The 16,228-nt window shown below is 39.7% G+C and overlaps 1 protein-coding gene and 1 long non-coding RNA gene across 3 annotated transcripts in view; one reads left to right on the top strand and one right to left on the bottom strand.

Annotated features, from left to right (window-relative positions):
• LOC148187680 (uncharacterized) overlaps positions 1-16,228 on the top strand; it is a 163,370-nt gene that overhangs the window by 94,336 nt on the left and 52,806 nt on the right. The window contains exon 4 of the long non-coding RNA XR_015778518.1: positions 4,389-4,494. This is a non-coding gene — a long non-coding RNA (uncharacterized LOC148187680). The remainder of the gene's footprint in view (positions 1-4,388; positions 4,495-16,228) is intronic.
• LOC121954489 (cGMP-dependent protein kinase 1) overlaps positions 1-16,228 on the bottom strand; it is a 118,822-nt gene that overhangs the window by 100,811 nt on the left and 1,783 nt on the right. The window contains exons 1-2 of one of the 2 annotated variants that reach the window (XM_042502005.2): positions 13,323-13,977; positions 4,317-4,483 (exon numbers count right to left, since the gene is read on the bottom strand). In XM_042502005.2, coding sequence (XP_042357939.1) covers positions 4,317-4,483; positions 13,323-13,726 — 571 coding nt within the window. In that variant the 5' untranslated portion in view covers positions 13,727-13,977. Of the gene's footprint in view, positions 1-4,316; positions 4,484-13,322; positions 13,978-16,228 lie in introns of those variants that run through there. The other variant, XM_088086805.1, reaches the window with a different exon arrangement.

Here is a 16,228-nt window from a genome sequence, read left to right as displayed (position 1 = left end):
TATGATGCTGTTGATTTAACTACCCAACAGTACAGGGAGATAAATGAGCACAACCTCAAACAGCTACAGCAGCAAAATGAACATACACATTATTGCAGCTGTATTATTAATCTAAAACATCAGATTTAAAAAGAAAGCACTTACTTTTGCTTTTAACACTTAAAGTATATTTCGCTGGTTATACATACTTTTACTTGAGTAAAGCTTTGAAAACATAACTTTTGCCTTGTAGTGGAGTATTCTCACAATGTGGGAGTAATACTTTTGCTAAAGTAAGGGATCAAAATACTTCTCACCCCACTGCTTTTTCTGTATTATACTTGATATAATTACACGTATCTGTTTTTCTAAGATGGGAGTATTCATTTCAGTCTTAGTCGACAAAATGCAGTCAAAGATTTCTGCCAGTCTACTGATCAATATGACTGAGTCATCTCCCTAATACAATAACATTTAAAGTCACGGTTCTTCAACGCACCACAAAAGGGTTTTTGAATTCAGATACAGTGACTCACTAAAGACCAGATGAAGACTGAAAGCAGCCATAACACTTCTGCTGGCATCCAAATGCAGACGCTGCCTGTCTCGGGAGCCCTTTAAATGTGATAAATTCTACCTGCTTCTCTTCGATCAGAGCCAAGTGCAGAGTATGTTTCTATAGAAATGTAGATTTGTGGGAGAGTTTAACTAAAAAAAGGTCCAAGTTTAAGTTATTTTTTTGTCATTATTTTAGTTGTACCTTCCTGCAGATCTATTCCTGACAACATATATCTGAATGGTGCACCCCAGTATTGTCTGTCAATCCCGATAATCAAAGTAGATGGCCAACGTGAAAAAATGGGAGCAACAATCAATACCAGCGTTCTTCCTAGTTAAATATTAACCTTTAAATGCCACTGTGTATAAACTAACCAACAAGATCGAAGATTATTACCACTTTATTTATTCCCCCTGTCTCTGTCTCTGTCTCTGTCGTTGATCTGCAATGTGGTTTAGGTTTTAAAGAAAGTATTTCCACCTTGAAATATCTGGAATCCATATTGGGGGCTTATGCCAGAAAATTTTGAGCATCAAACACTTTTTTGTGCATTCCAATACCCCTTACTACCATACTATTTAGCATGACAAAAATATCAGGATGTTCTACAACATCCAGTCGCATTTTGCAGTATGCAAGACAGCATGCTTTTTTAAATATTCTGACCTGCAATCCTCTGTGCAGCGAAGATACATTACACTGAGCTGCAGACAGACGGCAGCTCGTTGACAGCTGACAGAAGCTTTATTGACGGATGACGGTGTATTCAAGAGACTGATGACCAGTCCAATAATAATGATTGGTATATTACTTTTTTAGGTGAACAAAATAATGATTAACAGAGGCGACAAAAAAAGAACATAATGTGAAAACAAAAATGACAGCGAAATGCATAGCTCAGTGGTTCCCAACTAGTGGATTGTGGTCCGTAAGTGGGTCACCGTTCCACTCTAAATGGGCCACAAGTGGCTCATGAATGTGTCAAGTTTGTGAAAAACACACTTTAATTTGAAGTACAGACCTAAAGACTATGTTAAAGGCCTCATTTATCACACCAGCCCCCTTTTTTCTGGTACAGACGCTATTTTATTGCACTTGGCTCTTTGTACTATTTGGCCTATTAACATGCTGTGTATTTACAGCTTTGTTTTGTGTCACTGGTCTTGAAGCAGTAATATCCTTTTTTGGTTGCAGTGCTATTTATTTAACTTTTTTTTTTAAAAGTAATTGCACTTTATTTATGCAATATGTTTCATTTCACTGCCTTCCAATTCTACCACTTCTAGTTCTGTAATTCTTTTCTTGTTCTGTAATATTGCATTTTATTAGAACATGCTGGATTGACCTCCATCTGGCAATTTGTTTTATCTCCAAGGTAATGGATATGTATGGGTCAGAGTGTAGGGTGTTATCTCATGAAGAAGTTATGATTGTGTGCATACGGCATGCAACAGTTTGTACTTTGTAAGAGCAGCTGCAGCATGTACTAAAAGATTTGGAACGCAGTCTATTTTCTTCATTCTGGTGATTTTTTTCTGCACTAATTTATTGTGGAAATGTCTTAAATTTTGTCAGGATAACAGTCCTCGGATACTGTCATATTTTTATTTGTTTGGAGTAGGGCTGTAGACTTCTGGTTGGTTACTCGATTATTTGGTTGGTATGCTCTTGTTCAGCCACAGTCTCATTGGTTGGACAATCACTGGTGTTTCCTCAATAAGGCAGTGTCTCCACCAAAGCGTTTCTTTTCCCTACTGAAAATGGCAGTGTTGCTCTTGTATATTTGCATTTGTTGTTCTTTGCTGTGTTTGTCCCGCCACTGTGATTAAATGGATGGTGACAGTGACGAGCACAGCATTTTATCTAAGGTTAAACATTTTTCAACTCTCATTTTTAATCGGAAAATTGATAAATAATTGCACAAGACATTCAGTGTTTAATTCAAAGTCTACAAAAAGACACTGCAGTTCAAGGCTGGATTATAAAACTTCTGAAAGGGATGCAATCACAGCGGATCCACTGCTGGCATGGCAGGACATCTAACACTAGATTCTTAGCAAAAAATAGTTTGCCTTTTCTCGAATGCAGTGTTGTAGAGATGTTTAAAGTTATTAACATTTTGTTATATATGACATCGTCAGAGGTAACTCACATAGAGTCCAGTATGTGAGATTTTTGTCATGAGTCCTGTTCAATGCTTGCACATGCAACTCAGGTGGAAAAGTGTTCAAAATAAGACCACTTCTTTCCTCAGTCTATTTTTCTTAGACGTAACTGAGCTCAATATAACATCAATATTAGATTTTGACCTTTTCTCATACTTTTTAAAATCAGCTCTTGATAAATAGCCCTCCTCTTGTCTCAGCCTGATCCTAATTTAAGTTCTTAAAATGTTCTTTTTCCTCTCTCACTGCAATAAGCTTTATTTGTCTGAAGTAATCAGCTCTTGAGATAACAGTAAGATCCAAAAGAAAACTTGATTGGCTTACAAATGAGCCTGCACAATGTCAGAAATTTGTCTCAAATCTGTGTATTTCATCTGATCACAGAGTTGGAAAACCTCTGAAAAGTATGTGAGCAAAACAATACAACTCCTGATTTATTCTTTTACTCCTTGTTTCCTAATAAGGAGGTTTAGGAGAAACAGATCAGGACTTTGTAATCTCCAAATAAGCAAATTTATTTCTGATGAGACAAAGAAAAGATTTTTTTACCAGTCGTTTTTTTCTGCGCAGTGTACTTTGAAGGATGTTTTGGTCCCCAGATTTTGCAACTGAGTACACAACAATAGTTTATTAATCAATCAGTCCAATGACAGACTATTAATTGACAACTAGTCTGAGAAACATTCAAGTCTTTTTCTATTTTTTTAAGTAAATTTGAGTTTTGGGGTGTGTTTTTCTATTCTTTATTTAGTAATTTTGAGTTTTTTGGGTGTTTATTTATTTATTTATCTGTTTACAATTTTCACCTTGGGATAATTTATTCTTTTTCAATAAATTTAATTTTGTTTTTTCTCTTTTTTATTAAAAATAATGTTGAGAGTTTTGTATGCAAGACTTTTCTGCATTGGTTACTTTTATTTTCAATACTTAAGTACCATTTTCAATGCTGGTTTTTTACTTGTAAAAGAGTATTTTCACAGGGTGGTATTAGTGCTTTTACTCATCTGAATACTTCTTTCACCACTGCCCGTTGTTAGCGCTGTGAACTTGTTTACTATTTTATGTGAATGCCTCTGTGACACTGAGCGTCCTACGGAACCCGATCAAACTTTCAAACTTTGTATAGAAAACAAAACAAATCAAGTTATATCGTGCCGTCGTGAGGTCAAATCTAATGTCAGTAATGATGGCTCTCTTTACAGCCGTTTCCATTGTGACAAATCATGTAGCAAAAAATGCCATTTCACAAATCCCATCTGTCATCAGAGCTCTCACACCTAACGCTCATTAAAAAAAAAATAAATACTGAAACAATAGCGCAAAATAGAATGAGATTCAGCGGTCTCACAGCATCACAAAAAAAAAAAAAAAATCAATGGGACATGAGTGAATCATACAGCATCACAAAGTGAAGTTTTGAATTTAGGCTCATCACCCTGCAGAAACCCATCAATAATGCCCTTTCATTTCTCTTCTATCATTGTCATGCGAGTGCTCTTAAAGCTTGCCAGACGCAGCCATACAGATCCACTTGAAAGTGTTCAAAAGGAGTAATTTTAAACATCTTATTGGGGTAATTCAACTTTCATTCTTTGTTGCATGTCTGCTTTTACCTTCCATGACGTAGACCAGCGAGCCCACGTCGCCCTCTTTAATGATACAGCTGTCCTTTCCATACTCCACAGGGTACATGCAGTCCACGATCTCTTGGATCTGCGACAGCTCCAAGTTCTTCATGAAGTCATTGTCCAATATGGCCTCCTTGATCAGATCCTTGGACCTGGAGATGAGGTAAAACACAATAACTCCATCACTGTAAAAGCACAAACTCATACAGCATTGGGGTTTTTTCAAGTGAAAAGACATAATTAGATAATTACAAAAATAAATTATCACGACTAGGGAAATGTTATACACACACACACACCTCGAGCAAAAACCTTGGGTGAGATTGAAATATTCTGTTAAATCCAGTGAAGAGTGTTGACCAGTTCAACAGGCTGATTATTTCTAAGGCAATTAATTAAATCGCACTCAAACTGCACAGTAGCTTTGGAAAAAAAAACATATCTTCATTTCAAAGACATCAAGGTAAAACTGTTTTATCCCTCCAAAGGCTGTAAGTCAATAAAAAGCAAAATCTATGCGTAATGGAAGCAGATTGTTTCCATTCATAGGTGCACTTCTGAAAGCAAATAGGCCTTCAGACTGTGCAGTCATTAGGGCATTCCACAGGTAAGTATTTTTTTATTTATTTATTGCAGTGACTATGCCAGGGAGGGAGAGAACGTAATTAACTGTAAAGCTAATGTGCCGTCGTCAAGGTGCAGCTCGGCGCGCAGAGCACTTTGCCAGGCGGGCTTATGGGGGGACATTATGTCAAATTATCATTGACTTCAAGGAGTACACATTAGATGCTATTTATGTGCCATCGACTGAGGACATGTGTGTGTTGACAACAACTAAATGAGAGCCACAGAGTTCCCAAGGTCATGCAAGTTATGAACATAGAAAACTGTTTTCCAGGCTTGGAAATGGTTTGGAATTCACAGAATGTTTTTGAAAAGTTTTAGATATGCATTGTTTTGGCTACTTCACTGCTGGAAGGATGTTTTTGTTTCGTCTTTTTACACAGAACAAGGTTGTTTATGCAGTAGAAAGATACAAACACTTTAGAAATTGGAGCCACATCACCTGAGAAAACTGAAAAAGCAGGGTGCTTTTGCTCAAGAAGTAGAAAACCTACACTGTCCCATAAACATTTCCGCTGATGAGTGACATTATGCAAGCTCAGTTTGACACAGAGACAATATGGAGGCCGACTAGTAACAAACAATCTCAAATTACAGTTAAACAACATGCTAAGATGTTGAAAACATTGGAGGTGAGAAATAGGCCATGCAGTTGCGTAATCTTGGTTTGTAATTGATTAGTAGTGCATAGTTTTATTGTTTGAGTTTTTCTGCATTTGAGAGAGAGAAAGAGAGAGGGGCGGGTCTCTCTCGATCTGCCTCTATGCTCTTTGTGTCTGTGGTGGCGGCCATACGAAAATGTGAGCCTAGGAAAAGATCGTTTTGTCTAGCAGATTTGAGCTGGGAGATGAGCAGGGAGATGTGGGCGCTGATAAGATGGAGGAAAGTTTATTTTTACATACTAACTGCATTGTTTTTATACAAAGCTTGTTGAAAATAAATGTGCTCATAAAAATCCAAAAAAGATGTCTTAAAATACGTGCCTAGTATTAATAATTGAAAATGAAGTGCTGCGCTGTGTAACCGTTGAAACGTCACTGGTATCACATGATACACATAGACCAGACAGCTATTGTGCCATCCCAATATTTGTTTTAACCAAATATACATTTGCATGAATTACAGGGTGTCCTAATCTAGACATTTAATCATATCTGGATCACAACATTGTGACCATTGTGTTGGGTCATAGATCCACTTGCACGGGGGAAGACTACGGCAGTCAATCTGAATTCATTAATGTATCACAGACGCTCGCAAAACGATTATTAGACATATCCATGAAGTCAAACCTTGTTTAGCAAGAAATAAATTTACACCGACTTTTAAACATTTACAGTAAATCCAATAGTCCAGAAGTACAGACTCTGCGGTTTTCCATCTCCCAGAAAGAGCGTAACCTTGAAATTTTGCGAAGTACCTGTATCTACCCTGTTGTCTTTTATGTGCCTACCTACCTTGATTGTTATTGCTTATTTATTTATTTATCATACCTTGATTATTGATCACTTTGTATTTTATCTATTGCCGCTGCACAGCACCGTACTAGACTTGATGATGCATTTATTTACTGTTCTGTTTTCAGTCTGTTTCTGGTTCAGACTGGTAGGAGTATCTTTGTTTTCACTTGAGCTGGGGAATTTCTATATTTTCTGTATTTATTTTTCTGATGTAGTCCTTCATGTATTTTCCGTGTCTTGATGCCTGCTGTGCATCAAATTTCCTTCGGGATGGTAAAGTTGATGTTCATGTTGACGTTGAAGTATGTGCCAATCTGGCCTTCTGGCATATGCAACTAGTTGGCGGTGGAAATGTCTAATGAGCAAGTAAAGTTAAAAGGCTCAAAATACCACATGCATATATCTGCAAGGTAGTGCATATAAAATTTGAGCTGTGCACATAATTCTCAGCTCTACATGCACCAGTAAACATAACTAATTACAGGAAATTTGTTGTGCAGGGCTACTGACTTTTCTTTCATATTCTCTCATAGCACATGGCCATTTTCTCACACAGTGAAAAAAGGACAAAGAAAACTTGCATGTAGCAATAAATTCTCACATTTCATTAAAATTACCAAAAATAACCAAATAAAAATGACATTTTAAACATAATCTATAAAATCTCCCGTTGGATATGCAACCTCACCAAAACATTCTAATAATTGGATGTCTGCTCAAAATATTAGCTAATCTCACTGTACATTACTGCACATGGAAAGTCAGCTCAAATTAAATTACAACAATTTCAAATGTCCTAATTTTTAATCTTTCATGAAATTAACATGTTTGCCATCAGAGGTTTGCTGAAATATTCATTGTAGTCCTGTTCATGATTATTTTATTATTTATTATTTTATTTATGAGAATATTAAAGAGAAAGTCAGCTCAAATTATATTATAACACAATAACGATGTCTTCGGATTTGAACAAAATCTTGTAGCAGTCGATGTTGGATTTCTTTTGAACAGATTCAAGAGACAGACGTGATGGTGGTGCCAAGCAAGGACAAATAAACCAAATAGTGCAGAAAACAAAACAGTGCATGAAAAACCTTTTTGGTGCATGTAATCAAAATGACTCTGACTGTGACCATGTCAAATTTCAAGTTATACAAGTTAGTTGGATTTCTTTTGAACGAATCCGGATCCAGGAGAATGGCCGTAGCAGTGGTGCCAAAAAAAGACAAATAAACAAAATAGTGCAGCAAAAAAAATGTGCATGGAAAACATTTTTTGTGCATATGATTTTGAAGTGCATATACACAGAGAGTTGTATTTTGAGCCTATGGAAAAGTTGTAAACTGGTTACAATGTGTGGGGAACCCTGACACCAGGCTAGCTGCTATAGTTGAAACATCAAAAGAGCAAACAAAGTGTCAAGAGACAGGAATGAAATCTGAGGTGAACTTTAACATCAAGTTAAAGTCACTCCGCCTTTGAAGTGTGTCAGCACCAGAGTCAGAGTTGCTCAGGCGAGCGTGGCGTGGCCGTTTTTGACAGAATGTCAGCTGGACGAATGAGGTTAATAATATGTATCAAGGTTAATCCAACAAGGAGTCCCCTCCTGAGGAGCTAAACTTTTATGCTCTTACAGCACTCTCAATCCCCTGCTAGAAGGATTTAAAGGCAGTGAAGAACTGCCTCTTGCCTTTCTGTGCTCTGTGCCCTTTTCAGAGACGGATTTCTGGGCGCATTGTTGACGCTGATCACCTGAGGAGCTTAAAGCTAAAAGGGCAAATAACCTGGAAGACATTTATGAAGCGGTGCTCCCATAACACACATGCTTCTCCGCCCGCAGCACAAACCGCAGAGCTACACAAAGTTTGAGCTCCAAAATTTCAGTGTCTGCCATGATACACTGTCAGCAGTGCCCAGGGTTTGTTGTTTTTTTTATTTATGTATTGAGCAGTATGCGCGAGCATGTCTGTGATTTTCAAACAGCAAGCACAGCAAACCCCTCTGCACATTCATCTGTATGTAAGGTGATGTTTTATAGTCAGTGTCTCAGGTCTCCTCAAGGGCTTATATTGAACTTTTAAGGTCACTCAAATGCATCTCCATTAAATCTTGAGACACATTATTAAGTCTGTAATGACACACACCTTCAGATGAAAAACACTCAGCGATGCACTAAAAAGGCGGCTAACATAGCTGGCACATAAATGATCAGCCTTGGCCAGCATCTACACATCGCCGATTTTACACCATCAGCTGAGTGAAGACTTTTGGTTTCTCAAAATAGCATGCTAAAATATCAAAAACAAGGTTCTGCTAATGCGTGTTTTGCATTCAACAGTCTGGTGAATTTTCAATTAGGGTTTCAAGGCCTGTGGATCCCCAAACAGCTGTGCTTTTAATCTCTCACAGCAGTGATACTTGTGGATGAAAGTGAGCAGCTAAATTACTAAAGACCAACATTAGCTTGTTGTCACAATCTGTGGGGAATACACTGATTACTTACTTAAGCTATTTATACAAAACACTGGAATGAGATACTAATTTCAATGACGGGTCAGAATATTATATTGAATATTGAATTTTCTACATGTATGTGTACACAGCATAAAACTCAGATTTTCAGACAATATTTTCCCTACAGCAGCATCATTGTGCCAGACTTCCTGTCATTTTTGGACATGCCTCTTCAGTATTTACCTTTGGATATGAGAGACATGAAAGAGACAGTGGGGTACCAAGCAAAGCCCCCAGATTTTAACAGATTTGACACTGCAGCAACCAGGATGATCCAAAGATTTCTTGTTAGATATTTTTTATTCTGTCCTTGACAGTCAGAACAAGTTACTCAGGGGAATTGAGTAAAGAAGACTGGAGTGTTGCACTTATATTTAAATTCACGTCCCGCAATCTATAATCTTCCTGAATCTCCTCCCTTTTTCAGCAGAAACTACAGAAGGAGGAAAAGGTGATTTAGACTCAATATTGACAGCTCTCACTGGGTTGTAGGGAGTTAGCTTTAATTATAGGACTGTACCGTACAGCATTTTTCAGACTCGGGAGCTTTGGTAGTACTCAACAACGGATATTTGAAGCTTTGACTGGGGAGCGTGGGCTGTTAAAAAATAACATTTAACAAAAAACATGCGTGTTTTATGCATGTTTTTTAATCCCAAGGGGTTTGGTTGAGGTTCTGTCCATGCACTTTTTGTGACATGGTAACAGCTTTTGACAGTTTTCCCTGTCATGGATAAATAAAAGACCTACATTAATAAGCACAATAATAGGCTCCGAAAATAGACTCCGCAAAGTGGTCGATCTTCCTATAGGTGACACAGGGGGCTACTTAGGGCACCATTGACACTATGACATTCTTTTTTTGTGTGTCGGCTAAGTTGTTTATTTGTGGATTTCTCATCAGCTCTTGTTTGTAATAAATACAATAAATATAACAGATAATGATAACAATGATTATTTTTTAGTTGAGGCATGTGAATTTTGCCTAGGGAACCAAATGTGCTCGGGTCGGCACTGGCTCCGAATCAGAAACAACGCCTGACACAGCGTTGTGAATCAGAAGAGCAGAAACAGTGTAATAGCTCCAACAACTTTAAGATCTGAGATTTTATTTCGAAGATTTGGTGCTTCTGTTCCACTGGTTAGATTCAGCACTGAAGAGCCGTCTTCGGTGCAGCTCTCCTCTCGGCAAACCTGTTAAACCTGTTGATAACCATTGGGTAGCTTCAGCTGTGTGATGCTTATAGTTAACCCTGTCAGTGTACGTGTGCACGTTTAGTAAAAATATCAATAAATGACAGTCAGCTGTGATAAATAAATGTTTTTTATATTTAATTGTGTTTTTGCAAATAAATAAATGCTAACCCCAGCATTGTTTCAGTAGTACCAGCTCTACTTAATACAGGTCTGAAGTACCATCCTGGACTGTGATGATGCTTATGTCCTTGTGTAATAGCTGCAATTCTATATTTGCTATTATCGTTATTTGATTTTATTTCACTTTTATCCTTGCGCAAGAACATTGCCATTATTTTTATTTGATACTTTTTGCCATTATCATTGATTTATTTCTTATTTTATCTCTGTGCAATTACATTTCTTTTTTTAGCACAATACCATACTGTGCACTATCATTGTGATCGCAGAGGCTGATGCAATATCATAGGGCAGGTGCAATACATGAGGCTCATATAACTTTCCCTACTCATCTGTAACTGACATCCAGTTCTTGTCATCAGTGTAGACTATCTTTTGTTTTTCTGTCTCATCTCGCTTGTGAATGTGGCTTTGTGAAATACTGTAGTCCAAGATAAATGTCCCTCAGGGGACAATAATGTTTATCTTGATCTTATGATCCTTACTGAGCTAATGATGCTTTTAAAAAGGCTTATATCTGTGCATTTTATGCATGCAGAATTCTGCATATAGTTAACTAAACAGATAGCAACAAATTGGAAATCCATTATTTTCCAAAGTTGACCTGCAGTCATCTGGAAATGCGCCCCATTGACCCTCTTTCTGTTGCTTCACTCACACGAGATTTCTGGCTCTCTCAACTCTGATCTGGACCCCCCGACTTGAGCCTCTGATAGCAACGTTGAGCAACATCCTCCAACCAGACCCTTATAAAAACATCTGCCTGCCTCTCCTTTGTGAGGATGATATATTTGCCTTCATCCACTGGTGAAGTTTAGGGCTGAGCAAGTTCAGCCTTCCTTAAAAGGAGAAAATATGCTCTTTTAGGGGGAAAAAAGGAGAGGGGTGGCAGAAAAGTGGGAGAGGCTAGCAGAAATAAGAGGCAGGCAGAGGGAGATGGATGGATAGCGAATGAGTAAGGAACGCTCTATGGGTCCTGTAAAGAAGATAAAGTGGGCGAGATTGAGAGAAAAAATCTAAACATTTAGCCAAATCCAACAGGCATTATCGCTTCAATAAGCAAAACAAAATAAAAGTGTAATGGAGCTGTTTCATCCAGGCGAGGGCACTTGCATATTTTTTTAAAAGAGAAAACCTTGTTGTTCTCAACTGAGCAATAACACAAGTTAGGAGAGTCTTGCAGAAACAAAACTTCAAATTAATTGCTCTAACTCAGGAGAAAAACAGGAATTTTTGCAAGTTGCTCACGCACAGATGTCCAAACAGACTGAAAAACGATAACAATGCAGAACAAATAAGAGAACAGGGCTCAAACACGTACTTTGCATTCAACAGTCTGCTGCTTTCCAGCCATAATTTGTTTATGTATACGCTTATTAGAGGAGAGAAAGTTGAACACAATGCCATCCGTTGTGAAAAGGTGTGGCAGACGCTCGTCAGAACATTCAAGCTGCAGTTTAGAGGCTTTGATGGAAGTTCAAACAACTTTTTGATAAGACGCAGTTTCATCATTGAAATTTTCCTTCAGTTTCGCTCAGTAATCATGAAATCATGAGGAGTTTGATGTTTTTGCCATTGAAGTTTTTCAGTACAATCATCTGTCAAATACTATGGAAGAATATGACAAAAAGCTGAACTTCTGATCATTTTTTTGGCCTCACTAAAAGCCTCTTTGGAAAATCTCGTAATGGAAACAGGCATATGCATTAAAAGCTCGCTATCAAAATGAAATGGTCAATGCTTTGCATTTTCCTCATCGGCCATTCCAAGCCCAAGTCTGGGGTTTCGCGCTTATTCTGTGAGACAAAGAAAACAAAAACACCACACCAGAAAAGAGTGTGCTTTCTGAGCACAGAGCTGACAGGTGTAACAAAGACTAATGGCCTTTCCCTGCTCAGATAAATAATCCCCTTCATTTTTGAATCTTCTTTGATGAAATCCTTGGAGCTTTGTTTGTTTGCGTGTCGAGAGAATAATGGCATTCATATCTGACACATCGCTCTGCAAGGTCTGAAAACACCAGCAAGAGGATAGAAATATTTCATATAATGGATTTTAAGGCAGATAATATGCCGATGATTTTAATTTAAACACTCGTTTCTGCTCATTTTAAAGAATTTGACATCCAGATGTGCTTTTTCAAGCTGGATTTATTTCATGTTATGCACCAATACACCAAAGCAAATTCCCTGCATGTGAAAACCTACTTTTGGTAATTAACCAGATTCTTCAATTTTGTCTATTTTTCAATGCGCTCACAGAAAGAAGAGTAGGTATTCTTCCTGTCCACCAGAAACCCAACAGACGGCTGGATTATTTCACATCAGAGGGCTATTTTTGTGCCAGTTTCACTTTGAGAGCCAGACCTCATGATACAGACTGAGCTGAGCAAGAGAGAGATGTTTGAAAAGAGAGAAAGAGAGAGAGAGATGTTTGAAAAGAGAGAGAGAGAGAGAGAGAGAGAGAGAGAGAGAGAGAGAGAGAGAGGAGCTGGAGACCAATCATAAGGTAAACATGCAGAGAGCCTGTTAAGATTGCCTGTCACAGAGTCACAGCTTGTATAAAATAGGCACTGGTACATTACGCAGAGCTGCCACTTCCGGCTCTCTAAACCTACAATTCCTGTCAGTTGATGCCATTTAATTTCTGTCACATGTGAGGTTGTGATCAGGTGTATTGATATTCAGCCTTTATCACTGGGATTATGATAATCCTATTGATGAGTGTCACTAATGACAGTTTGCTCTCATTTACATGGCTGATGGGAGCATGTCACGTGTGTGTGTGTGTGTGTGTGTGTGTGTGTGTGTGTGTGTTTAAGAGTACCATCTCATCATCCATATGTGCTACAGGTGCCGTACCTGCTGCTGCGCCACAAGTAACATTACGCACAGGAATCAGAAAGGTGACATAGGCTGAATGAACTCATGCTGGAGCGCAACAGCCGGTGCAGAATATAATAATCGTTGTTTTAAGAAAAAGGTGAATATGATGGATTTGTAGTGTGGACACCTACTGTGGGCTTTTGGGGTAGAAAGGTAGGGTGACATGGCTAAGATCCTGGATGTCGAAGGCAGTGGGTTCGGCCGATATTGCCTGCCTCTTCGTCCGTTGCTGCTCGTGCAGCTCATTCTGCTTGTGGACCTGCTGGGTCGCCGGTTTGATCACGGAGCGGTATTTGTCCAGCTCGTTCTGTAGTCTCTGTATGAGCTCGTCCTTCTGGTCGAGCTCCAGCTCCAGCTCGTCGATGAGCGCGTCCCTCTGGCGCAGCTCCTCTATCTTCTCCTGGAGCGCGTACTGGAGGTCGCGCAAGGTGCCCATTTCTGGTTGGCGACGAGTCCCGATAAGTTTATCGAAAGCTATGCAGTCGAGCCTTTTTCCCTCTCCTCTACCACGCTGCTCGTAAACTTTATCCGGCATGAACGGCTTCAGAGGATGCAGTCCCCGTCTCTCCTGAGGGGGGGAATCCTCGCCGCTGTCCCTCACAGGCGGATGTTGGGAATTTTAAGGTATTTTCGGTGGTGGCCGCGATTGCCAAGGTGAGCCCTCAAAGCGTCTCAACCACTATCACGCAAAGTTTGCCCTCTCTCTCTTTCTTTCTCCCTCTCGCTCCCTCCCTCGGCTATGTGACAGCGGAGGACCGTCCTCCCCGAGTGCGTCAGGCTGCGACCTGGAGAGAGCGCATGGCGAGGAGGGCGCCTACAGGAATCTGTGGCACAGTGCAGCAGTCTGCCACTCCAGAGAGAGAGCGTCTCACATGAATAATGGACTCTGCGAGAGAGCCACTGCTCGGAGAAGCATGTCATCATACCTCAGCAGATCGCCCCGAGGCGGCTGAGTTACAAATAGATGAGCACCGGAGCCGTAATGGAAGTTGAAGGTGATGGAAACTTAATGAACCTGAGTGTAAAAATAAACAACGCGGGTTTTTAACGTCTGCTGGGGAAAGAGATTGCTTTTGTTTTGTATTTTGTCAATGGACAAAGGTGCGAGTTAAACCCAAAATTAAGCTTTAGTTGAGAAAAATAATTCAATTTCACCCAAGTTCCTGCCCAGCATCTCTTCATTTTTGTGCCAGACTCCATAGAGGAACAAGGGAAGGTGCTAAAAATGATAATTTCACAGATTGTGAACCAGCTTCAGCAGCAGACATGAATATGCCAAAGACACTGATGATGCTCACGATTCTCCACAGCAGCTCCTCATTTAATCTTTAGTTGTGTGTTGACTCTGAGCGCTGCTGGTGTCTGTCCACATTATCCCAATGAGTCATCTGAAAGCTCAGCTGAACAGCATTTGGCCTCACGCGCTCTGGACAAATTCGGAGGAGGATAAACTGTCAAGGACAATCTGATCGAAGCTACTGAGGCTAAAGCAGCAATTACTGTGCTGAGAGGGTTGAGGAGCCACCAGCTGACACAGAGAGGACAAAAAGCAGGATGAAGGACATTTCTTTGGCTGAGAGGATAGGTGTTTTTGGTGTGGTGGTAAAAAGCATCTTTTTTTGCCTGTAAACAACCCTGAGGAGGGAGAGTTGGGTTAATAATAGATCTCAGCTGCCCTCTTGTGGTGGGAGAAAGCAGCAGGCAAACATCAACAAAGCATCATTGTCTGCTCTGTAGGCAAACATGTCCAACACTTTATGATCTTACAATGTTATAAATTAACATTGTAATGTGCATTTGGTCCTATCATTCCAAATGGCATATGCAATAAAAAGAAATGCACATCGGCAGTTTAGCAAACAATGCTGTTTTCAGACATTACAGAGTTTTTACAAAGCTTTCTGTGACTTTAAGATAAAGCAACTGTGAGGGGCATCTATTCGACAAAAAACAGTTGTCTTTTTTAGTCATTAAAATAATTGCTTTGTTTATTTTTTTCTCCAAAAAAAGAGATTTCTTGTGCTCTTCTCTGAATGCAAAGTGCTAATAAAGCCAACCTTTCTCCCCTGAGCCAATTAAAAACCATCATATTTTCTTTTATCTCTGTCAAGGGAAGGAGGGCACAGGGCACAGCAGCAAACTTTTCCTTCATATCAGGAAACTGCAGGTGCCTGGAGAGTTCTCCAGTCCAATGTTGCATCCCCGCACCCTACGATCATCAAAAGGCCCTCCCACTGTCCTTCAAAGCACCTCTGCGCTTTAAATTTCACCTCTCTAACCATCCAGCTCAGCCCTTTTCCTATGCAGATCAATAGAAACAGGATCCGTTGCTCCATGCTGCGGTAATCCGATGAGCTGTGCGGGACGCCGGCTGGTGCCACGTCCTGACTCTAATGGGGGTCACACAGTCTCTGACCCCGTGGTGGCCCAGCGGGCACGGCGGCGTAGGTGGACCCCCGGTCACGTCATCTCACCGGTGCTTTTAACAAATGCAAATAGGTTTACTTCAGTTTCACTGCACAGTGTCTGCGGCCATGTGCAGTCTGCCCACTGAAGGCCCGTTCAGGCACTTAGTGTGCCTCAACAGCTGGGGATAATTTGACCATTTTCAGAATGAGCCCTGCTCCTGAAATCTGACAAGTTGATCTTCCTTAATTTTTTATGGATTTTTAAAATCAAATCAAGTCATCAAATGTACAGTGTGGAAAGGCTGAGTACACTTTATTAGTTTTGTGTTGAGTGCAGCTCATTGGTCATTGTTTCTCAATGAACCCGGGTCATTCATAACCTCCGTACTTAATTCTCAGTTTCACTTCTTACCTCAGGACTCTTTCTGTGGACTTCTGTGTTTGTATGAAAGGCACAGTGTGTGTCCTTCAAAGAGTGCAAATGAGGACCAGTCACAGTCTGCAGTTTATTAATGCAAATGAAGACTGGAAATTGTCTAGCCATCTCAATAAAATTAACCCCACTGTCTATTGCATTAATTGAGTCAGCAGATTGGTTTCCGCTTGTGTGTGTGTGGTATCAATATATT

This window comes from Plectropomus leopardus, chromosome 13 (genome assembly GCF_026936395.1).
Source record: "Plectropomus leopardus strain MGB_pleo_1.0 chromosome 13, ASM2693639v1, whole genome shotgun sequence".
NCBI classification, from domain to species: domain Eukaryota; kingdom Metazoa; phylum Chordata; class Actinopteri; order Perciformes; family Serranidae; genus Plectropomus; species Plectropomus leopardus.
Note: the sequence above shows the minus strand (reverse complement) of the source record. Positions and strands in the feature narration are given on the sequence as shown.